The following is a 25,720-nucleotide window of genomic DNA, read 5'->3' as shown; positions in this document are numbered from 1 at the left end:
TTCAGAGCATGGTGACCTTATATCTTTCAAATGAGCTGGGACAATGAGAGGGAGGAGGCTGCCTTTCAGAGCACACAGGGAGAAGAACTGTCTCTTTCACATCCTCTGTCTCTTTTTGGAAACACCACAGCATTTACAAGGACCCATTATCCCCTGCAAAGAAAGGGGACGTTCGCATTTATAAGACTGGTGGTGACCGTCCATTCTCCTTTTCCCGGAGATGCAGCCCACCTCCTATACTGACATGCTTAGAACTTCAGTGAGGGGGAAAAAAAGTCATTTTCAGGTAAAAAGCAGAACCTTCTTGAACTGAATCATCTGTGTTTTTTTCCAATCAGCCTAAAAACGACATTATTGTTGAGAGAGAAAAAAACAGCTTTTGTGGATACAATATGATGATTAATTAACTCAATGACCTAAACTCCATGCTTGTAAAGCTACTGTTTCTAGTACTCCAGAGAGGAGTTGTTGAAGGAGTGCAGTGAACTTAAGTGGGTCTTTCATCTTCTGTTTATTGAAAAACAAAACACGTGCCTGGAAGTGGCCCGATTAGAGAAGTGGGAGTCTCTCACACACACACACACACACACACACACACACACACACACACACACACACACACACACACACACACACACACACACACACACACACACACAACTTCTGGGAAACTTTGCTGTCCCTCTTTAGCAGCATTTTCTCACAGTGGAGTGTGTGAGGACTTTCAGGAGGATTTCCAGCAAAAGAATTAGGGATTTAAAAAAAATCACACTTATTTAATAGATTTTTTTTGGATGGCTGGTCATTGGTTTGATTGCTCCATTTCCTTGGCAACTTCCCTATTTGCCCTGTTATATAATTCTGTATCCTGCAGCTTCTGCCTAACAACAACTAAATATCTGCTTTTCATGTCACTTTTGTGCTTGTTTTAGGAGACACAAGTATATTTAATAATCTGTGAAGTTGGGTGCAACTTGTAAAAAAGTCCCCTTGGTAGCATGCTGTAACCTAAAAACCACGATTAATTTGAACGACGGCAGTAGTTTCAATGAATAACTTAGATTAAACATAGCACGCAGAGGAAACATGCAGTCTCAGGTGAACAGGAGAAAGTTAGCCTCCTGCTTCCGAACACGCCTGTTGTGAGGCAAAACTACGTATTTAAAGTACAGTGTGGACAGAAATAACAATAAAACGCATTGTTTTGCGTGAATAAAGTACTCACCTGCGATACTAAAGGAATAAGCGTCTGCTCCACCGAGCGAGTCTTGATTTCCAGCCCGGAATCAAAGTTACTGTTGCCGCACGGAGATGAAGCCATTCCCGCCGAGCTCTCTCTCTCTCTCTCTCTCTCTCTCTCTCTCTCTCTCTCTCTCCCTGCCTGGCTGAAAACACAATACACGGAGTTCACCACGAGCCCCTTTCTTTGGCTGTCTCCCGGCTGCAAACTGGTGTCAGCAGACTTGCAGTTTCACACCGGGGGTTTTTCACTAGTTGGTCGTTATCGGGTGGCTCTCCACACACAGCACGCTGTTTCAGTCCACTCCGGCTCGGTGGTGGTGCCGCTGCGCCCGCTAATGTCCATGTAGTTTACTCAACAACGGCTGGGAGCGGACTGCAGCACACCACTGTGGGCAACCACACACACATTCACACACTCACACGCGCACCACAGCACGCACACACCTTTAGTAGACTACCTTCTGGTTTATGCAGCTCAAGGCGTCCCAGAGTGCTACTCGGTATTTTTTTGTACCACAGATTAGACTTTATTATTCAGACAAGGCCTACTTTGATTTTAATCCTGCACTCAGTAAGAACAGTTACACTATTCAAAGCATTTCAATCCAAAGTGTCCCACCTGAATTTCTTCTGGCCATAGCATGCAGAAGAAGGGAGGTTTAAAAAAAAAAAAAAAAAATGAATCATCAATTCATGCACATTTCAGAGGGTCTTATTTGTCAGACTTTAACATTTTAAACATTCACAATGTAGCCTTCCACTTTGGGCAGATTCTAGAGGTTTTTATATAGTCCTAACAGAGTTTTACGATATAAAACATTTATAATCCATCCAGACTTTAGAGTGATGCTTTCCTCGCTGCACAGCTCTGGTTTGATCCCTGAGACAAAGAATCCCACATTATCCCCTGGAGTCTGAGAATCCCTTATCATCCTCTCCAAATACACACCAGACATGCCAATCAAATGCTGCTGCACTGACTCAGCCACATGGGACAGCTGCTCTGACTGGAATACAGCTCTGTTGGAAACTTTAGCTTTTGTCTGTCTGGAGAAAGCTTTGAATCTTATGTAACCAGGAGTCTGCAGGTTTAACCTAAGGACCCTTTTATGGTTGTTTCTTAAAGATTTCCTGTGAGCTGGTTTTGGTTGGAATATATGTGAGCTGTGAGTGGTGGACAAAGGTGTGTTTGTTTACTTTTTAATTCTGTGCATGCAGAAGGATGTGATGCATAAGTCACACATGGACACAATTCTCCACTTTTCATTTACCAGGCTAACATTAAGCATCCCTCATAAATCCCAAAGCTCATTTCTCAAAAGAGATAACAAGATGAGAATCAAAATTAAAAGGAAAAAACGTTTCAATTCTGAAACCAAAACATCAGCAGTAAAGCCCTTTGAGACTACATTCAGATTTGCAAACAGGTTTATTTTTCTCAAGATGATATGAGAAGTGACTTATAGGATGAGTTGATGAGTAGACTACTCTGATTGGACGACACATTCCATGAGTGCTGATAAAGAGTAACAACAGCACCGGGACTTTCACTATACGAGTATCACTCTGCCATATGTTCTGAATATAGTTGATAAAAAATACAGCTCCAGCTCCAGAAATATACTTGTGTTGGCAAAGCAAAATGAAAGATTAAATAAACTAAAATAACAATCTGTTGTTGCTTTTTACTGTAGAACTAAAATGCATGCTGCGTGTTAAACTGGTAACACTTAAGGTTATTTTGTCATCCTGAATATCATCATGGCTGCGACCTCGACTAAATCAAAGTCATGCTGATATTCAATACACCACTCCTTCTTGTGTGAGATTGTTTCACTGACTCAGATTTATTTATTTAGATTATTTTCTCTAGATATAATGATTCTGGTGTAGGATTTATAGTCCACCATCCCCTGTCCTGTGAGGTCAGTAAATGTATCATCAGTCATATACATGTCGTACATATCACAGGATCATTAAGTCTCAAAAATGGGTGAAAAAGTGTTTTCCAAGCATTACATCGCTCCTCTTCTTATTTTGTGACCCAGTGGCTGCATTAGGCTTCAAAATACTTAACAGCCATCTGGATCTGAGCCTGACCAAACTATTGCCAAATACTTTGTATCCTCAAGTGGCTCCGGTAGCTATTTCTAACTTTTCATGTGCAGCGGCTGGATGACAAGTGGTGAGCGACTCTTGATATTACAAACACAGCAGATGGCTGAGAGCAGATAGGCAGATAGACTTTTAAGCACTGCATGTGGCACTGTTAGCGAGGGCTTTTTCTACAGCTGCTTTATCATCAACTATGGTGGCTGGCTAGCTACTCTGTCAGCAGTGAAGACAATGGCCTGTGTGTGTGTGTGTGTGTGTGTGTGTGTGTGTGTGTGTGTGTGTGTGTGTGTGTGTGTGTGTGTGTGTGTGTGTGTGTGTGTGTGTGTGTGTGTGTGCGTGCGTGTGTGTGTGTGTGTGTGTGTGTGTGTGCGTGTGTGTGTGTAAATCTGTCAACCATTCCTATTCCCTGCCAGTATTTATTTAAAACCCCAGAGCTACGCTTTAGTTTAACCCTCCCTGTTTACATAGGTTTCACCTCACACACACAGACACACACACACACGCGCACACACACACACACAAACACACACACTCAATCACACACACTGCTTCATTATGAAGGCATGCAAGCAGTTTGGCTGCTATGTGCGAACGGGATTGTGTTCCACTTTGATGAATAGCTCTATACTATAACTAGATAATATCTGCCTGTTTTTGTTAAGCTGCCCTGAGGCTTTCTTTTAGCGATAAGAAGATGATAACACGCAAACACTCTGGCTACTTGCATCGTGCTATATCAACTTATGTGGGCTTCAAGGATTCTGGTCATAGAAGATAAGTTTAAGAGGAAAATTAGATATATGTAACAATTTGTAACATTTCAGTGGAAATAGTTTAGTTATCATCCAGACGAATAGCATCAAATTCAGAGGCCCAAAGAATCCCCATGGCTTGAATATTCTAATTTAGTTTGTTAGTACTCTTAGCTGCTTGTTTTTCCAAAACAGCATCTAATTTGTGTTGAAATATGCTATGTTTACTCCTCTGCCTCTAATCTCTTTCAGGCACATTGCATTTTGAAAAGTTGCCTGAAAACCAATGCATGCAGTGAGTCCCTGTTCTGTATTCTCATCTGCAAAGTCCAAGGGTATTACTCATTAAAGAAAAAGATGCTTATGCGTGGCGTGATTGTGTTGCTAGCAGCTGCTTCTGTCTCTTTCCATGCTTTAGAAGTGCTGACTTCTCTCCTCTCTCTCTCTTTCTCTCTCTCTCTCTCCCTCACGATCATTCTTTCTGTCCGTGCAGCTCCCGGGACAGGAACTGCTGAGCCTAAAAAGATAGTGATTTTGCACACTGCAAAATGTAAAATGAATGCACTCAGTCATATTCCCCAGTTGGTTATGTAGATTGAAATTTTAAGATTCATAGACGGGGTTGTGGTGGAATATTAAATAACTTTTTTTTTCTGATTGTTAAAGGAACATGTCTATCTTTAATAAAAACGTCAAATATACTTTCTTGATTTTTGCTCTCCTCATCCATAGCTTTATGTCTTTATTTACTTTTAACACAACCATTCGATGTCCTTGACTGACTTAAACTTGTACATCAAACTGAGAGGCCTCTGTTTCTTAGAGGAGGTCAACTGCAGGTTAGCTGTCCTGGTTGAGTATTTTCTGGACTGTTTTTACTGGCTGACCCTGAATAGTTTTACAGTAAAACCTTGAAGAGTTGTTTGAAAGGTTAAATCAGTTTAATCCTGACTGGCTTTACAGGTGTTTATGTTAATATGGGCTCGAGTCAGGAGAAATGAAACAGCTGCAGTGCAAAAAAATTATACAATAGAAACAGAATGAGAAAAAAAACCCATTCATTTCAATATGTTCAAATAAAAGGAAAACACAGCAGCAGTGCTAACAAGGAGCAGGTCATTTGTCACTTACCGCTCTCCTTCTGCCAAACAGACAGGACCAGGCTAATTTAATTACCTGTAAACAAAACCAGGCAGCAGCAAAGTGCCATGTGGACACTCATCCCAGTCATCTTGGCATTTTTTCACATCTCTGTTTCTGTTGTTACATAATCACAGACACCTTGCATATGCTCATTATCATTCAGTTTCCATCCAGCGCTGCTTTGTCTGAACGCTGCCTCATCTGTCAGAGAAGCAGGCTCTGCAGTTTGAAATAAAAGCAAATGCAAAAAAAAAAACAAGAATATGTGGAGATATGAAGCATCAAGCACAGTATGCATGAGCTGGACATGCTTTATATGGTTACTCCCAAATATTGTAATGCATGCAAAAGAAATGAATGCATATAGACAACATATAAAAAGCGTATTTAATTAAAATTGAAGTTTTAAAATGGTAAATGGAGTTAAGCTTCTATAACACTTTTCTTGTCTTCTCACTACTCATAAAGCTTTAACACTGCAGATCACACCTACCCATTCACACACTGATGGCAGAGGCGGCTTTGTAAAGTGACCATCACAGGTAAGTAACCCCATTCACAAGAAGCAGAGGGAGCAACTTGGGGTTAAGTGTCTTGCCCATGACACAACGGACATGCGGCTGCAGGAGCTGGGGATCGAACCCCGGACATTCCGGTTGAGATAAGACCGACTCTACCGTATCCAATCTAAGATGAAGTCCCACAAAGAAATGTTCAAAAAGTCGGTGTGGAAATCTGTTATTTATAATCACCTAAGGAGTAGATATGATTTGAATCAACTTAAAGACAATATTTATTTTAATTGATATGATGTGATGTAATTGCTCAGACAAAGATATTAAAAGGGAAATTAAAGGATTATGTTGATACATTTATGTCTATGGATACAGAACCTTCAAACTTTTAAACCACATAATGTTGGAGAATTATATTCTGTACTTATGTTTGTATACCTGCGTGCAATACCATTCAGCAAGATGAATCAAGATCATTGTAGTCTTTTAGTCATTTACTGGATAATCAGTACACACAGTGAACTTTTGCAAAAAATACAGTTTTACCTGAGATCTAAAAACCATAATTATGTAGTCATTACATGCACTCAACTCCAGTGTTAACTGAGGCCTGTTTATAAGAGGGTATGAAAAGGAATTATGTGAGAAAGACACTTTTAGCATCTTAAGATTGTGTTTAGTAATAAGAGATAAACAGAAGAACATTTTTCTTTCATCACTTAGTCTCTGAAATAGTCCTATTTAGTCATTTAGCTCCTGGGACACATTAGGTTATTGTTAAGGTATTCCATGGCTCATATTGATGAATACAATTATTAACACTAACATATTGAAGGATATTTTTGCTACTGTCAAGCTAACACCTTCTGCATTCATAAATGTTTGAAACTTTCAGTAGTTAGATTATGATCCATTTATAGATGAAGTAGGATATTTTCAGATTTGAGGTCAGGATGGTACTTTTGTTCACTTTCTTATAAACAGAAACAAATTAATATATATATTATTATGATGTTATAATGTCACACTTTATGAACTAACAATGTGAGCGTCATGTCATGATTTTGTGTGAATAATGTGATACAATATATTAATATGAGCATTTCTTTTAATGACTAAATGAGTCACACATTTATAAGGAAAGCAGCTTTATGTGGGATTAATTCCCTCACACAGATACAAATATTGTTTCCAACTACTTAAACTATGTAGATATGCAAATGTTTGAATTCCCTGCCATAAATTAATAAATTAACAACAGGAACCTGATATTCCATCTGTTAAGGACTGTAGCTGTAAAATTAGTTAAATGACATGGATACACCACTTGCATACAAAGACATACTCTTACACATTTTTGGAGTGGAAAATGGACAAGATCCTTCCTAAATAAAACTCCCCTTACTTTGTTTCTCCTACAATTACATTATTGATTTAAACTAATGCTGCTTGCTGTAAGATATATGGATGGATGCATCCTCCTTTGCAAGGCACAACAAAGATAATAGAGATGTTCTTTCAGGCACAGCTGTTTGGCGACATCCCAGCTAATGCCAGGCTGCCGCTCCTGAAATAAGAGCAAAAGATGCATGGGTAACCTTAACTGAGAAGTCGTCACACCCTGCCAAGTCTGTCTGAATTCTGTCCCCTTCAGACTGACAAAGGAGGGACAACAATAGCAAGATGATCACGATCTATTTTCTGCTCAAGTGTCTGTGACAGGCTGTTTTTGTCTTGGTCACACACATTCACAACAAGTCAGCACAGTGAGGGGCAGGCCCCAGACGCCCTCCTCCACCCCTTCTCACTTCCTCATATTATTTGGCTCTGTCCCAGGCTGTATTTGCTACGTTGTCATCTATCATATCGTCTCAAGGGTTCACAGATGCCATCACATTCTTCCTCCTGATCATGTCAAGTGTTTGCCTGGAAACTCTTTGTGACAAAAGTGTCTCCTCAACCTTTCAAAACCAAAAGGCCCTGGGGCTTTTTTTTTTCAACAAGCAGGGCTGTCTGGCTGGCAGCTAGCTCAGCTGTGACCAGTCACCCTCAATCACCCTTGTCAAGGAGATAATCCACCCCGACGCAGCGGTGGGTGTACGCTGTGGCATGTTGATGGAGTACTTTTGAATTATTGCAAAATGTCTTGAGCTATTGGGTTCATATAACATATAATTTATTTAATTCTTCTAGGCAAATTTTTTTTAATATTTTCTTTCTTTAAATGTGCTTGTTTTATGTTACAATCTCTTTACTGCTCTAAAACTTTGGTAAATGTAAACTGTACTACCATTTCCTGTTTCTGTAGTGTTAAGTATATGGTTGAGTTGTGTTCAGTGTTGTTTGTTGACACTAGACATATACACCATGTTTGCTGGATAAAACCTTCTGCTAAAGGAAAATGTTAAAATCCTCAATACGACATCTGCAGATCCCGACTTTTTTGGTGGTCCAGCTTATGAGGAGTGGCCTGATGTTTGTGCAGATACACTTGAATCGAGAGCATTTATTTACCCTTTCTAACTCCAATGATCAAATCTATTTTAACTTCTTTCATAGTATCTAAATCGAGTTTCTTAAAGAGTATCTAAAAGAGGTTCCAGTGTATATTTCTGTAGTGTTACTTAGTGGCAACATATGGCCTACATCTTCCATGTTTATTTCTATATGGAATCAAAAAGAGAACGTGTGTTCCATGTCACAATTTAAAGAACTGCCAAAAGGAAATCAACCACATTGAAATACAAAGAATGCTACGTGCATCCTGTTGCAACACAGCCCAAATAGTTTTAAACATTAGTCCTGTCATCCAATCACCCCTCAGGCACCCCTAAGTAGCCACATTACTGAATCCTGTTATCTCCCTGATAGAAGGGAACACCTTATTGTTGTCCTGTCACTTTGTTTCACTGACAAAATAATCTTTAATAGTATGAGCTGCACTCATTAGAAAGGAAATTGCCTTTTATGGACACATGAGCAGATAGCCCGAATGGATTCAGTGATTGTCTGACTCCCTCTAGTGGACATTACTTAATAATGCATTCCTGTGGTTAAAAGATAAAAAGCTTTGGTAATTGCCTTTTACCGACATTTACCGACAAAGCTTTAACTCATACTGTAACACACCTGAGTAGGATTTCATTTGGGTACGTATTTTCTTAAACATGACGTCAAATCAAATAGTTAAACTTTTGACTCTTTAAAGTGGAACTTTTGTCAGCACGGGGCGGTTTGTCTACGGCCATATTTACAGCAACACCACAACTACATCATCCAAGATGGCGGCGCCCGTGATTGAAACATGCCATGTAGCTTGTTCTGCAAACAGGACACCAAAAGTGGTTTCTTGGAGTCGTGGAGGGACCATTGCGTTTGGGACATGTAACTCCGTGGCACTGTACGACCCCCAGGTAGTAAACTGTGTTTTATATTTACTGTACAGTTAGCTGTCGGTTGTCACTGCTAACGATAGAATAATTCAAAGTCTATTCGTCGCCTAAGTAAACACGGTGTTTGTTTTTGTTTTTTTTTACAATAGGAGAGAAGAGTTGTGGATTTGCTGAATGGACACACAGGCAGAGTGAATACGGTCCAGTGGGTTCACAGAGAGGACTGTGGTGAGTGAAGAGAAGGAGGACACCGGTGGACCTGTCAAACAGCTTGTTGTTGTTGTCTCAGACATTTCAGAGTCACCACCATAACACATATACGTTTCAGTGGCATCATTTACTAGAAAAGAAGAGAGATGCAATATTAAAACTTAAACAAACTTGGTACATGGAACTTGAATCAAACCACCAGTGTTAGTAGCTGATCTTAAACTCGTCTTCTTTAATGGGTATTTTGTAGTTCTTCTCCTAGTTCTTCATTTGACGTCATGTAAAAATGAAGCTTTCTGATAATCTTTATATCTGTGGCCATATAGGAAAATAAACGGTGTATTTTCATTAAAGCTCAAACTACTCTTTATTGGGTGGACCGTGGTGGCTAAAATAAGAATCCACATCATTCTCCTGAATCCTATATTGAGACTGTTGAAGAAATGACTAAGACTTGACTCCATACAATAAGACTCAGTTGACTCAGATGGCTTACGTTGATGAAAGTTTATACATCAGAAGAATACTCATGAGGAGACATGATTCAACATTATACTTCTGTACTTGTGAGGTGCTCAATCACATCTGCCGAATTTCTCGAAAGGCATCACATATATCCTAAAAGACATTATCATTATCAGGGTGGTGTCACATTGACCCACCTAAACTAAACTGTGACGTCTATAACACTGGAGCAGACAACAAGTCTACCAAACATCCTTACAGATATCAGGAGGAACAGCTGACACTCTCTAAGCTGTACTTGGTGTTTTAATAACAGCTGAACTCTGTCAGGTCTGACTGACATTAGAGAACAGTGAATAAACCTAGTGACATCTTTACATTATAATCTAAATAACTACAGAAATTCCACCACAGGTGGCTATATCATGAAATATATGCATTATGGTCTAAAGAGGAATATGGCCACCACAACATTAAACTCACTCATGTGATTGTTTAACGTCACATTCAAACCATGGTTGTTATTATGAGTCTATAATCATAGAATTACATTTAGACCATGCAAAACCAGCTCTGATAGCCATTTAGTGGATCTGTATTTCACTGTGTTTTTGTTGCCGCAGCTCCAGAGAGTCATCTCGTCTCAGGAGGCTCAGACAATCAGATCATCGTCTGGGAGGCACAAAATGGGAAGGTAAGACACCTGTTTCATCTGACAGTGTTTGTGACTCAATATTTCCTAAATCTTCTTAACGACATCTTCTAAAAAGTAATTTTCTGTTTCCAGTATATCCAGTCTGTGCCCTGTAAGGGCCATACTGGTCCTGTTTGTGCTGTTAATGCCATCTACACCGGGGACTCAAAGATCCTGGTGGCCTCCACAGCATCCGACTCCACTGTCAGACTGTGGCTCTACAATGAAACCAAAGATGGTAAGAGACTCACAACCTCACATGGAAGTCAAATCCATGATAAGTGTCAGTCTGTGGACTTGTTTTTATGCTATATTGCTATAATAACATTGTTCATAATACATGAGGACGATTCTACAGGGATGTAATACTTGATACCAGATTGATTCAAAACTCCAGATTTTCTGACTTGAAATGTTGACCCACAACACTTAAATGATCAGAAAGTGTTTCTAGACTATATCTGGGCATGCTGCCCGGGTATGTTTTCACCAGCCTAAGTATATTTTCAAATCTGTATACGATGGCAATCAATCCCCAATCCCCCCCCCCCCCGTCTCTCTCTCTCTCTCTCTCTCTCTCTCTCTCTCTCTCTCTCTCTCTCTCTCAACCTTTTGGATTAAGTTTCTTGTGTCCAATACAGTTCTTTTGTTTATAATTTGTTTAATTATGTTTAGTTTTTTTAAATCAGTGCCAAAGGCAGCCTGGGTTCATTTCATCATCAGGGGTTCTTTGCTCATCTTGTCCCTAATTTAAGGTTATTGCCATTATTCTGGATGAAATCCTGGTATCATGGTGCATTGCATTTTTTCTGCATGTGAAACCCTACAAAAAGCACACTGCCATATTTCATAAAAAGGTTTTTTTCCCAGGCACTAACATTAACTGCCCCCTAGTGGTGGTCAGAGGGTATTGCTATTTTTTACACACAACATGATCATTTGACTCACCTCTGTAAAACGTATTTGTTAGTTTCCTTTTTAATAACATTTTGTCACATTTTGTTAGTTTAGAAATCAACCAAAATGTAAACAACATGTTCTTAAAGTTGTGGTAAAAAATGAAATAACACATGATCGGTTTGGACAGAAATTACATTTCCTACTGGACAGTCTCTCATTGCAAAGTTGACAGAATAACACCAGCTGTATTAATTTTAATATTCATTTTATTTCTTCACATAATTGAAAATCAGTGTAGTTCTAAGCGTCAACTATCTACTGTCCTTTTTTTAATTTTTTTTTTTTTTTTTTAAAGCTGTCTAATAACAGCTTCACTGTGTGGAAAGTTTCTGTCCACGTCAGTGCAGATGAACAATGATGCTGCTTGACTCTGTGTGTGTGTGTGTGTGTGTGTGTGTGTGTGTGTGTGTGTGTGTGTGTGTGTGTGTCTCTCTGTCTGTCTGTCTGTAGACTGGGCACAACCTGGGGATGTATTCCAAGATAAAAATAAAATCAGTGTTATTTTGGAGCTTGTATGCAGATTGTGTCAGCGTGAAAGACTCTCGGCCTCCGTGAATAACTGGAGGCCGAGAGTCACACAGGATCAGTGAATAGAAAAATTTTAAAATGCAACTGAGGTCAAACAAAAACCACAAACCACATTAAACTGAATACAGCCAACATTGTGCTTTGAATGTGTAGTAGTATTATGAGAGCATCAAGGTTTAATTCTGTGTGTGCGTGTGTTTTTCTCAGTTGAGTGCCTCCATACCTTGTCATTTGGCGGCCGTTTCATGATGGATGTCTCTCTGGCGCTGTTGCCTGGCAGCAGAGGTAAGCCTAAGCTGTTCCTACATCAAAGTAATTTAAGTTTTGTGCCACACACACTTGCACACACAGATATTATTTCCTCTCATGTCATCCATCTCCATTTGCATCTCTCCTTCAGTGCCTGTAATCGGATGTCATATTAAAAACACAGCCTGCGTTTGAAGTGTCTCATGTCATTTTGCCATTTTGGTTCACATGCCATTTGTGTGTTTGATCTGTTCTTCATCTTTCTCTTCATGCTTCTAAACCTACATATGAGTGTTTGATACTTACTGTGTGTGTGTACTTTCTTTAATGTGCAAGAACCTGACTTTCTTTTCTTACAGTTCCCATACTGGCCTGTGGGGGCGATGACTCTCAGGTGCATCTATATGTGGAGTCCAGTGGACAGGTAGGCTCAGATTGATTCTTTGTCAGGGGAAACTTGCTCATGTATTCTGTGCCAGCTCTTTAATTTTTTCATTCTAATATCTGATAGTAACATTAGATCTTCTTTAAACTTGCTCCACAACAGCTCCAGAAAGTTATGTCGCTGCAAGGACATGAAGACTGGGTGCGAGGCGTGGCATGGGTGTGCCAAGGTGAGTGCTGCTTTTGCACTATTGGTATGTTTGAAGGTCTAACTTGACTTAAAGATAGGTGTACTCTAAAATGTTGGCAGGATGCTATTAGCAAATAAAAATCCTTATCCAGAAATCAGTATGAAAACTGATTAAAATATTTAAATCTTGCTTTTGGGAAGCCATGGTGTTCTTGTATAGAGATGAATATTAAAGATATATTCTGTTCTACAACCAGCCTCCAATAGAACACCAGCGTCTTCTTCAGCCCCATCTTCAGTGATGAAATACACAATGTACTGTATGTGTAGATTCATTGTTTGTTAGATGGCATTAAGCGTTATTTAATCAGTATAAGAGCAAAACAGTTACTTCTATCTTCTAACAATCAACTCTTTATTTAGGATTATTCCTCTTTTATGTCTTGAAGTCAGCATTCTGTAGTTTTTTTTTACCTCTATGACCTTATTTAGTTTGGGCAACCAACATAAAGTTCATGACATTGAAATACACAAAATGGGAGCTTAACAGTCCAGAGGTTTCTGAGAATAAGTGAAAAGATTCTTATACAGTACTATAACTACTGTAGTATCTAAATCTATAATATCTATACTATACATGGACTATACTGTACACATGTTTTCAAGCTGAACTGATCATATGCTGGGAATTTGAAAGTTGATGTACATGCTTGTTTTTAGACAAGGGTCTGAGCTTGTGGTTTTCATTTATCATGAAAAAGTGAGGTAACATATGATCAGCTGAATTCTGTGAGTATCAATTCAAAGCACAGCAAGGCAAGTTTATTTATAGAACACACTACAGCAAAAAGGCAAGTCAATGTGCTTCAACAGCCAGGACAAACAACTGATCCTTTTTTTAGCTTAGAAATGCAACAGACCAATTTCTCTTACAACATCAAAAGAAAATAGAAAAATCTGAATTTTATACGTCGTGTCCAGATGTTTTCAACCACTTATTCGAAAGTCCAACTTCTCCGACTAATGTTCTATTCACGGGATTGTGTTGGCATATGGCAAAGCATGGATCCAATCCAAGTGCTACTAATTGTGTAACCCTCTTCGAGAGCACTTCATTACGCACTGTTCTGACTGTGTAAAAGCCATTTCATCTCCTCTACCAGCCCTCTCCACCAGTGTCTCCGTCCCACTCACAGTCTATGACCCACTTGATGCTGCCAAGCTGTGAGCCAGCAAAGAGACGGAGAGAGACGTTTGTCAGTGTGAAATATGTCCAGAGGAAGGACAAAGACACAGCAGATAAATCAATCCGTCTGTTCTTTTGTTCCTGGCCTGTCAGCGTCCTGATTAACAGGTGGTCGTTGTCTAACATTCTGCACACTGCGTCATGATGATTACATCAGTGATCAAAGTGGCTGATCCCTCCACACACACAACAGAGATATTGTCTGTGTGCTTCAGCCTTGTTGATCAGCCAGACTTCTGCATAAGTCGAACAATATTTGTTGTTTCTAACATTTAGTGATATTTTAGGATGCTTTGAAATATCTTCTGGATTCTTTTTTTAATCTTACTTGTGTTGTGCTATTTTTAGACTTTGGGTTTAATAGACTCTGACGCAAAGAGGAGACAAGGTGTGAGCATTCATGCTACGTCTTCACAAAACTGCCTTATTTCTTCAATTATCTCCTTTCTTCATTTATTCTCCAACATTGTCTCCAAAAGGCAGAGTTATGCAATTTAGGCACCAAGTTCTTGACATTCAGATATGTGATGTCATAACTACTACAGGCAAATCTAATTGAATATTTAGTTATACTTTCTTGAGCAGAAATGGAGCTTTGTACCTGTCATATTTCACTCATTCACCACAATGCCAGGTGTAACAACAGTTAATGTCACTGTGCATGAAAGCCAACCGAGCTGAACCTAGCCATGCTTCTAATGTTTGTTTTCATATTCAACTGTGGGCTCATTGCTGCTGATGTATTATAACATGCTGCTGGCTTTTCTTATAGACAAGTTATACATTTGTTTGTAATGCACTCCACATTTAAATCAATTCTCAAAGTGCCACAGAGTAAAAACTGGAGTCTCTCTGCACATGATTAAGCCTCGTCTTCATACTCTAACTAGGCCTCAACGTTAAAACGACAAAGATAATTATCGCGATATGACTTTTATCAGCCTTTTCCAGCACCGTGCACTGGGCTTATGATTGTGAAAAATGACTCTCTTCAAGTATAGTTTGTCATGTTCCAACAATAAAGAAGGTTAAACCACAATTAACCATCTGGTTTCTTCAACTTTCACTCAGGAGCAAAATATTTGAGTCATATCGCCCAGCCCTAACTCTAATGATGGACAATCAGACATATCTTACACACAGGAGGCTAGAAAAGCGAGCTCCTATTTATGCTAAGGCTATGAGATAGAGGAAATATTGTGGAGTTAGGGCCTGATCATCATTTTACAACTTTCCATGGTCAGGCTGTTTAAATGAAAGAATGATCAAATTCAGCTCCTTACCTTCAAACAATGTTTTTTTTAAATGTATTGAATAAAGAAAAAACAGTTTCTAAATGCGTTATAAGTACAAGTCCTGTTTAATGTATCAACCGCTTTGTTCCCCAAAATTAATCTGACAGAGTCATTTAGGTCAATAGAATAAATGTTGTCAGATTTCAGCAAGTAGCAAAACAAATCATGATCACCGTAATCATTACAGCATTAAAATTCAACACATTGACTCCAATAATGGCCTCTTTCCTACGTCCCCACAGCTCTCAGGAGGTTTTAGGTGGCATCATTATTGTGTCTGTTTGTCTTGGCAGGGCCAAAACTGGGCTCGTAGCCGCTGGACTCAACCTGAAAACATAATGTGACAGCCAGGAGCACTCAGACCGCAGCATGGGTTTCGTTTTATACCTGTCTGTTTATATATTTAGACTGTACTCCCGCTGTGTTACTGGCCGGGTGACCATCTGCAGCATTTATCTACAATGCCTTGATATCTCCTCTAACCAATAATTGGAGGAATAAAAAAAAAGATTAATATTCAGATGAGTGTCTAGGTTCTGGTCTGTGAACGACATCACATTCATGTTGTTTTAAATGCAGTTAAAACATATTTGACAATAACAAGCACATTGTTTTAAAGGTGTATCTTTGGTCTTTTGCCTTCATTTGGATAGGACTGAGGATAGAGTAGGAAAAGAGGGAGAGAGTGGGGGATGACATGGTGGAAAGAGACACAAGTTGGACTTGAAGCTGCCTGTTGAAGCACTTTAGCTTCTGTACATGGGACATGACAAAACCATTAGGCCATCAGTGCCCTGATAACAAGCCAAGTATACAAACATGCATCCATACATTTTAACTTTATTTATTGTTGATGACCAATCATTTGGAGTTGTTTTCTAAAGAACAGCTCTGTTAGCTGGAGATTACAACGCTGGTGAAATTGAATTAATTTCTGTTTGAGATCTAATTATCTGGAGATAAAAAACCCCCCACTTGTTTTCACGTGATATCCAAGTGGAAACACCGGTGTTGAAGAAATGTAGCCATTATGGTACAAAAAAACTTCCTCCATCCTGATCCATTTTGTTTCTATAAAGGATTAGAGATGTGTATAATTAGGGGCATGGCTGATCTGACTGACAGGCGAGTGCTTTGTAGCTGTTTGCCTGCCTCAGCTCTCACATCTTTGCCTGTTGCTAGGGCGACCCAAAGTTAATTTTGAGATGGTATTTCCTCTTCAGAAACCAATGGGTGACATCACTGAGACTGAAACCATGTTTAACTTTAACGGAATAATCAAGAAAACAGAACAATAACCAGATCAAGACAGGCTAATCTGCCACTGCCTCACTGCAAATATGAGGTTATTTAAGCCTATGTCTATATTTGTAATGTGATTTTGCTTGGGTTGGGAGATCTCCAGCAAACAACGTGACAGTTTGTGTCATCACAGGAAAATCCAGTAAATAAGATGTTTGGATGCATGTCTGCTTAGGGATTGCAGGATGATAACTAATACAAAAGCAGCTTTAATAAAGTGAGTGATGAAGGTAGTTGATAGAGGATGCCTTTGAGTCATCAGATTGTCAGCTTCTCTCTCTGTTTCGTTCAGGTCGGGAGCTGTTATTAGCCAGCTGTTCACAGGACTGTCTCATCAGAGTGTGGAGGCTGTGCGCCAAGTCTGGGACAGACGCCCACGCAGAGGACGATCACACCATCATCAAAATGAAAGAGGACGTTTTTGAAGTGAAGGAGGGAGGTGAGCGGGCCGCGCTTTAATTCTAAAAAGGCCTACTAATAATCAGTTGGAGAGACGCACTTTTTCATGGTTTAATTGCACATGGTGGTCACAGACCTCCATAAAGTGTGTCCGTTTGTTTGTCTTTTAAGGTTGTAACTCGTACATAATTGATTTTTTTATCACTTGTAGTTGCTTGCCAAAACAAACAAACATTTCTTAGCTGCTCAGTAAATTAGCTAAAATGTTGTTCAAAGCATCAAACTGGTTGTTTTGATAACCGTCTTCAACTGGTCTCCTTTTCTCCCTGCTACAGATGTGCCCTCAGTGTTTGCTGTGTCTCTTGAGACGGTTTTGGCAGGTCATGAGAACTGGGTTTACGGAGTCCACTGGCAGCCTCCTTTCTACAAAGGTACCTTGATTTCAAAACCTGGACACTGAATGGAATCCTTGTTTTTGATCATTAGCAGTAGGTTCCAAATAAAAACTGTTTCTTTTAAACATTTTAGTTTCTACAGCCTGTGAAAATGAACGGGTCGTCTTTCATCCTAAGCTGAGATTCACTGTTTCTCTCACTTTGTTTTACGGTGCATTTGCTCTCAAACGGCAGCACAAGAAGACGCTAACGATGTCAAAGAAAAAGCAACTGGTGTGTGAAGCTTAATTAGTTCTCAAGAGAGATAGCTGACGGATAAAATGGCTCATTCTAAACCCAGCCCAGCTTTTGTGTTCATCACACATTGTTATGTTTAGACACTTAAAGTAAGTCAAGATTAACAGTTCCACACTAAATATGCAGAGTTTAGAGTCACTGTAGTTTCAATTTGTATCAATGAGATTGGCCCGTCTTGTCTATCTAAACTTGTAAACACACGACTGTATGTGTCAGTGTTGTTGTATTTTACTAACTCTAATAACCTGCTGGGACAAACATCATCATCTTTGCAATGCAGCATAACAATGAGTAGTACAGGACCTAATGGAAAGTGGTTGTGGAGTTGAATTTGTTGGTCTGCGAGGTGATTAAAAAAGTAGGTAACAATTCATTTTTGCTTGTTTTATATGGTCAATATTGCATAGTTTGACCTCTACAGACATTACACTATCTTAATATAATCAAGGTGTGAATACACAAATCAATAAAAGTTGAAAACCACTGGCCTGGTAACAATTGGTCGTTGTCTGTTCATCATTTTTGTCTTTGTCTGCTGCACCTGTATGGGTTATTTATTGTCTCTCTGTCTCTCCCTGCAGGTGGTGAGCTGCAACAACCACTCAGTCTGCTCTCTGCCTCCATGGACAAAACCATGATCCTGTGGGCTCCTGAGGATGGATCTGGAGTCTGGGTGGAGCAGGTGAGTGTTGACTTGAATATGAGTGGAGTGTATGCAGACACAGAGCCTCTTCACAAACATCCACACACATGGTATCAATCATCCTCTGAAAGGGGAAACAGTTTCTTTTTTGAGCACACATAACCCACACACACCAATTTTTACCCTCTCCATTCCTGCTGGCTTTCCTTTGAGCTGCTCTTGACATGATCCGGAGCTTGAGCCCTCTTCTAGTATTCTCTCTCCTGCTGTCAGTGCCCCTGCGTCGGTTTCCACTCTCCCTGACATTGAGGTGTCAGGAATAGAAGTGATGGACAGTGATGAAGAGCCGCTGAGCCCGGCGCACCACTGTGAGTTTAGACAAGCTGAGGTTGTTGTCCCCCCCATCTTCCACGCTATCACTCATTCACACAGAACCCCCCCCCCCTTTTTTTACAGCCCATTCCCTCACACATCCTACAGGGGATGGGGTGGCTGGTGGAAGACATGTCATAGCCTCTGCCTGCACCGCCTTTCTCCTTTATAATTCTTTTCCTCAGTGATCTATCTCTCCCTCTCCCTCTCACTCCCCACTCCTGTTTTCTGTCATTTTGTGTCCTCCACCTCCTCCTTTTTTCAACACTCGCCTCCTTTTTTCTTCTTCTCCTGTCTCGTCTCCCTCCCTTACATTCTCTCTCCTCCTCCAACTGCTCTCTCTCAGCTCCCAACAGCTGTTGTTATGCCAGAATGGGGCTAATTTTAAACACAAGTGTGGAAGGCAAAGAAAGAGCAGTTCTCTGCCCATCTGCCCCACAGCTCTTTAAAAACAAAACAGAAAACACGTCTGGCTAATTCTCAGGTGGTTTAGGAGTACCTCGGATTAACTTTCTTACGTACCCTGCAGCAACACATGCGCAGAGCTGCAGACGCAAACTACAAACAGGCAGGCTCACAAAGACAAAATGTGCCCACAAACACTCACATTCCACTGCTCACAGACGGCTAATCTCAATATGCCGCGCACCTTCAATGTGATCACAGTGGTGAGACAGATTCCACACTGGATCAGTTACATTTTTGCACCTTTGATCTCGTCATTTACATCCACAGCGTCGAGCAGCAGAGACCAAAGCAAGGAGCAACCATGAAAGTGTTGATTCTCCTCTTACAAAGGGACGATGATTAATGCCTGAAGCCAGCGCAGATGTCACCTTTTTCTACTTTTTAGACAAAAGGTGGTCAGTGGGAAAGAAAAGCAGCGTTTGAAATCTAGTCTGGTTTCCCTCTGCAGCCCAGGCTTTTCTTCTTCATCCAAATATGAAAGTAAACCCCCTACCTGAAATAACCTTCTTGTTGAAAGCTTATGTATAAAGCAAGAGTCTTCTTTCATTTCTTCTCTTTTCTTTTTCTATTCCATCTGACCTTTTCCTTTTCAAAGGCAAAAGCCAAACCCTTTGAGCTGGCAGCTTCCCTGCCTACAAAGGAACTTTAACCTAAGAACATTAACGCAGTTGCACATGTGCAAAAAAGAACTCATGTGTATTTACATGATGTTCCTAACTTAGGTTAAGTTAACCTGAATTAAAAGCCTTTGGGCCTTTTTTGAATGTTTTGCATGATCAGAACAAGTCTCACGAAGGCTTTTTTACAGGGACGCTGAAGTTTTTGGCAGAGCACGTCCTGCATCGCTAAATGACCAGCCATGTGTGTCTTAATTAGCCAATTTTTTTTTTTTTTTACAAAGAAGTGCTCCACTTCTTCACGCTGATTAGAGTAATTGGTGAGATTTAAGGGAGAGTGGGGTTAGCAGTGGGGTGGCCGGGGCTCACCGCTGCGTAAAGCACATCTTACTAACGAGACACGCTGGTAATTAACATCTCAGACTGACCACAGCGGGCCACTATAAAGCCTGGAGGGGACTGTCGGTTTGTGTGTTTCTGAGATAACCCTATTTTCAGACCTCAGCTTGTGTACTGTCCTTAAGTTACATTTGACCTGATGATCAAAGAAAAAAATCGACTTCAAAACAAAACAATTGAAACACCACCCTTGTGTTTGGGGTCGCTGGAGGTGTGCTACAGCTACCTGTTCAAAAACAGCAGACCCTGTCCTTTGCTCCCCTTCAGGCCAGGCGTGCCGTTCTGCTTAGACGCTGCCTCGCCCACTCATGCACAATTGTTGTCAGACTTTATGTTCTTGTTGATTGATAAAAATGAATATAAAATCTGTTCTTGATTAAAATGTTCAACTTGAAGGACAAATGTCTGCTTGATGCTGTGTTGGGAAAGCCAATCAGCGTTTAGTTTTCCAGACTTCTGGAATGTATCCTAACAATTGATCAGACGCCCTTCAACAAACAGGCGTTTATAAAAATGTGTTTTCTTCTCCTCTTAGGGACAGACGGACAGAGCTTGCATTTTTTTTTTTTTTATAATTCAACATCATGATGCTGTTTGTTTGGAAAATTTAGGACCTGTTAATTACAAGTGCAACATGAGAAAATCAGGTTTTTATTTTGGGTTCATACTGACTATTTACAGTTAAACTGAGAAAGATAAATGGGCACCACTCTGGGGGATGTAATGACCCAAGAAATGGAGAAGTTATTTTGCCCGGAAAGACAAGTTCTGGCCAGGATTGGAAAATGTTACATCACAAAACACACCCATGTACAGTAAAGGGATCAGCAAAGAAATAATAGGCTCAGGTTTTCCCACAGGCGTGGCAAAAAATGGATGCAAAATAGAAGCTCCTCAACAATGAATGAATCAGTTGAGACTATTACGAATCATCTTCGCTTTGAGATAAGCTTTAGCCTCTTTCAGCTCATTGTTTTGGAAAATAAAAAACCTTTACCACTTTCTCTTTTGGAAGTGATGATATGTCTTTCTTTCCCTGAATATTGTTTCCCAGTTTCCTCACACTTTCTGGACAAAACAGTTGACAAATGAGCAGGTTCTAGTTGTAAACAAACCCTCAGTTCGTATTTGAGTATGAACAAGTTGATTTTCGAACCTCTACTCAACACTGTATGGGTTTCCCTGCTTGGCTAAGCTCATTCAGCTCTCATCAGCCCTCTTCTCTCCTTCCAAGAATGATATATGCCTCCCCTTCTGTGCTGCCCTTGTTTGATTCCTCCCCCACGTCCCCGCTGGCCAGCGATAAGGCACGTTGTTCATCCGTATTGTTCCCCCTCTCGTAAACAAGACAGACGACGGCTTTTTTGCCTCTGTGAGTTTTTGCATGATTTACGGCCGGCTCTTTATGTGCAGAATTAAAAAATGAATCTGCTTAATGTTGCATCTCAGTCTCTTTCAGTCTCACTATCTATGTTTCTAGCTGACCGTCTCCTTGTCCTCACTGCCTGTCTCTCTCTCTCTCTCTACATCTCTCCTGTATGGCTGCAGGAGTGTGCCATTCAAAGGGAAGGCATGCCTTTATGGTCGTCATTAGTTCCGCTGTGTTTCAGCCTGCAGATAGACATTATTGTGAAGGTCATTGACGACCAACACAAGCTAAAAAGGCCCCATAACTGAGGACACCACTTTACTGCAGAATACAGGAGACACAAGATGGATATGATATAAATAGATTTTTGTAGCCTTTCAACTTGTTTGTTTGAGAAGTAATTGATGCATGCACATTGGTTTGTGTATTTCCTCTGCAGAGGGATAAACCTGCTATCACTCTCTCTGCCTATGAAACGATAACAGGCTAAGCTGTACATTTTCCAGATTTGAATCATTCCACTGTGAATTTAGCACTTCTCATACTTCCTGTACTCCACATTATGTAAAGCACAAGCTAATTAAAGATGGAGAAGATATTATATGGCTGTGTGTCTGGTAACAGAGGGTGATGCTGCTGTGGGAGGAGTGTTGCTCTCTCTCTTGGGTTTGTTCTGCTGTTATCGATTCAAATAGATCTCCCCTCTGGGCACAGTTTACCTGCAAGGCCTTGGGGTTCGATTAAGCTTTTAATTGTTAGATTTACTCTCAGCAGGGAGATGTTGGCCTGGTCAAAAGACTACCCACAAAGTCCTTGAGTTTCTCCTGACTGGTTAAGAGTGACAGTAGAGGCTCTTGTGAATAACAAGATTTCAGTGAGGACTTTATTGGACATCTGTGATTATAAAAAAGAGGCAGAAAAAAGGACTGAACAACAACACCTGACTCGTGATGCATCTCTGTGTGATCAGGCCTTTAAACTGTGTAGCATTATTTCATGTCATTTAAGAGCGAGGCCCAATCATATGCATCGATGTCAAACAGTAAAATAATTCATCGATAACTCCAGCTCTTATGCAGGGAACTCGTGTTTTTCTTTTACAAACCAGTAACAACTGGAAATATTCCCAGCTCAGGGTTGGGAGCACTCCCATCACGTAAACAAGCCCTCCTGTTCATTGAGAGTTTTTTCATTTCCTTCTTGTTTCAAGTTATTTCTGTCTGGTGCCATAATCCTGCACTGAATCCTCCTGGTTATATAAGCAGAACAGGATGTGATATGAATGTTTCTTACTGTATTTTAGCATGTAATTTCTGTTCTCTATGGATATTAATGTCAGTTAAAATATGAATGGAGATTATAATTCAGTGTTTACATTTTTAGAATTAATTAGAAGCTTTTGATTTGGCATTCAGGCGGATTTTTGTTCATTTTGGATTTAATCCTCCACTTTCCCGCCTACACGCCTGTTCATGGTTAACACACTTGTTTGCCTCTTTCCTTTCTCTCTCTGCTTTGAAAAATAAAAAACACCTAATGAGAGTGACCTTAAAGGAATTTAATTAAATTCATTTTTACTGGTCAGTGTAACTGGTTACTGCACTTAAATTAAACTGGTTTTCCTGCTCCAGGTAGTGATTTGAATCCACAGAAGTCAATACAGATTGTCTTTGATGCACAAAAAGCAACATGTCTGAGATAAGATAGGAGTTTAGAATCATGAAACAGCTTCTTCTACGCACAGTTTCTAAGGCTGTGTTATATTTATTGGAAACATTTGATTGATTTTCAGACCCCTGTCTTCATCCCTCACTGTCTGGATGATCTATGAACGTGGTTCAGGGGTCACCGACTCTCACCCCATTCCAATTCATGTAAATCCTTCTGTGTTCTCAAGCGTAGACATTTTTCATAATTATTTGTTTATTTGCAATGCTGAGCCAAGATTGCTCTCATTTTGCAATAGACAAATGTCTTTTGTCAGAAAAAATCACAACACAGTTAATTCAGCTATAATAAGTCCCATTTTATATCATTTCTCGTCTCACTTGTCAGCTTAATTTGCTGTTTTTTTCCCCCTTCCATCCTCCGACATTTGACCTGTTAGTTAATAAGTCTTTGAGTGAGACTGGTAAAAGAATTGAGAATAATTTGTTCCCCTCACACTTCATTTCTATAAATGTATGTTTTCAGTCTGTAGATTTAAATCCAGATGTTTGTAACATGTATTTACTATGTTTCTGCTTATCATACAGGATGAAAGGAATCTCTCATAATTAGCTGTTTTTATTTAAACATCCCACTGTACTCTTTTTTTCCCCCATGTTTCAGCTGATGCAGAATGATGTGTCCACTTTGTATCTTTGTCTAGAGCAAGTCAACGACTCTGACCCAGAAACCAAACGTTCTTCACCCTCCTGATGTCAGAGGGCTTTGAAAAGGGAAACGAGTGAATTCTTTCTCACCTCTAATGATCGCCCCCTCAGCATGTTTTCTTTTCATTTCACACCAGGTGCGTGTTGGCGAGGTTGGTGGTAACACTCTGGGCTTCTACGGCTGCCAGTTGAGTCCGGATGGCTCCATGATTGTGGCTCATGCTTTTCATGGAGCGCTGCATCTCTGGTGCAAAGACCAGGACAACGAGGTAAGAGTCACAGCCTCAGTTACACCAGACTCCAAAACCAGACTTTTAGGGGTTACCACATCAGGATTACTTTGCTGTGAACAGGACTTCACACTACATATTCTGTAGACAGGGGACACCGAAATCCACAAAAACTGTAATTTCCTCAGTAAATATTCGATTGAATAATTTGGCAGCTATTTGGAGAAATATTCTTTAGTTCTATACAACCTTATGTCTACATCCTCTTCTATGACAGTTCAGGGATTCAGCAATTCAAGAGCAACTGTATTTCAGAACTTGATGCAATCCTTCACCCTCGATCTAGTCCGATAACTTTTGAACAAAAAGAGGCACAAGAAGGTTCAGGTTTATCATTTCCCGTGGCAGGGGAATTCAGATAATGTAACTCAAGTTGAAAGTTATGAACTGACCATCCGACTGCTGTCTGTCCAGGGAGAGTGGAGGCCCGGGGTTGTGATCTCCGGTCACTTTAATGCAGTCCAGGACCTGAGCTGGGATCCTGAGGGCCAGTTCATCCTGAGCGTGGGCTCGGATCAGACATCCAGACTCTTCACTCCGTGGAGGAAACACGATTCAAAACAGGTGAGATATGCTGCTGATGGAACAAAGTGCAGCCTCAGTTTTGACGGTGTTTGTTGACTATTTTATGTGTTTGGTTTGGAACAAGAGTCAGTAACTGAAAGCTTGTCTGTTTGGCTGATTCAGTGGACACCTGAAAAAATGAATCACACTGATGTAAATGTTCTCTAAATCTCACACAGTCATCAGCATGCTTACATAAGGTCATCTGTTTGTCTCTTTTTATCATGTAGCAATGGTTTCTTAGCATGCTGTTCTTCTTGTATCACTGTTCAGATGTTTGAACCTTTGTGGGAGAGAAGAAGGCCTAATATATTTTTTACTGGCTGCATTTAGCTGAAATACGCTCTGTCTGGGGTTTAATATTTTAGTAAGATACTTAATAATTAATTGACAGCTACATACAAGTTATGTAGTGGTGATTATTTAGTTGTAAGAAAAGGGATCCGTACATTAGGTGCAGGGATTTATGGATCAGCCCCTGCAGGACTGCAGAACACTTTTCTTTTTGACTTCTCCTCAGTTTTATACGTATTTGATTGTTTAAAGAGCAGAAACATATTGGGTGGGAACATAATCAAGATGGCCGACTTCATTACATTATTCAAGATGCCAGTTTGGAATATTGCCATCGTGCTGGTGCCAGTGGAAGTCCAGTCGCTGTGGATGAGCCCTCGTGAGAACACTTTGCATCTAAAGCTGGAAATCTTTCACTTGGATTGGAGGTTTTAATGTTGCACTTGGCCAGGTTTCAGACGATGAGATGTAACGCCAAGAAAACCAGTTCAATGACATTAGAGGTCTATTTAAACGCTGGCACTCTCCCTCCTCAACAACAAGCAGCTGGTTGGAA

The 25,720-nt window shown here is 40.2% G+C and overlaps 2 protein-coding genes across 2 annotated transcripts in view; one reads left to right on the top strand and one right to left on the bottom strand.

The window, feature by feature from the left end:
* The window catches only part of ctnnal1 (catenin (cadherin-associated protein), alpha-like 1), a 50,700-nt gene extending 49,065 nt beyond the window's left edge, over positions 1-1,635 (bottom strand). The window contains exon 1 of the mRNA XM_061059339.1: positions 1,226-1,635. Coding sequence (XP_060915322.1) covers positions 1,226-1,321 — 96 coding nt within the window. The 5' untranslated portion in view covers positions 1,322-1,635. The remainder of the gene's footprint in view (positions 1-1,225) is intronic.
* Positions 1,636-9,022: 7,387 nt separating this feature from the next.
* The window catches only part of elp2 (elongator acetyltransferase complex subunit 2), a 32,844-nt gene continuing 16,146 nt past the window's right edge, over positions 9,023-25,720 (top strand). Inside the window, exons 1-12 of the mRNA XM_061059596.1 lie at positions 9,023-9,180; positions 9,309-9,387; positions 10,458-10,528; positions 10,622-10,766; positions 12,224-12,301; positions 12,625-12,689; positions 12,813-12,879; positions 16,975-17,121; positions 17,417-17,512; positions 18,355-18,455; positions 24,154-24,285; positions 24,721-24,870. Of these exons, the coding sequence (XP_060915579.1) occupies positions 9,049-9,180; positions 9,309-9,387; positions 10,458-10,528; positions 10,622-10,766; positions 12,224-12,301; positions 12,625-12,689; positions 12,813-12,879; positions 16,975-17,121; positions 17,417-17,512; positions 18,355-18,455; positions 24,154-24,285; positions 24,721-24,870 (1,263 nt within the window). The 5' untranslated portion in view covers positions 9,023-9,048. The remainder of the gene's footprint in view (positions 9,181-9,308; positions 9,388-10,457; positions 10,529-10,621; positions 10,767-12,223; positions 12,302-12,624; positions 12,690-12,812; positions 12,880-16,974; positions 17,122-17,416; positions 17,513-18,354; positions 18,456-24,153; positions 24,286-24,720; positions 24,871-25,720) is intronic.

Source organism: Labrus mixtus, chromosome 16, assembly GCF_963584025.1.
Source record: "Labrus mixtus chromosome 16, fLabMix1.1, whole genome shotgun sequence".
NCBI classification, from domain to species: domain Eukaryota; kingdom Metazoa; phylum Chordata; class Actinopteri; order Labriformes; family Labridae; genus Labrus; species Labrus mixtus.
This window is presented reverse-complemented; position numbering and strand designations above follow the sequence as displayed.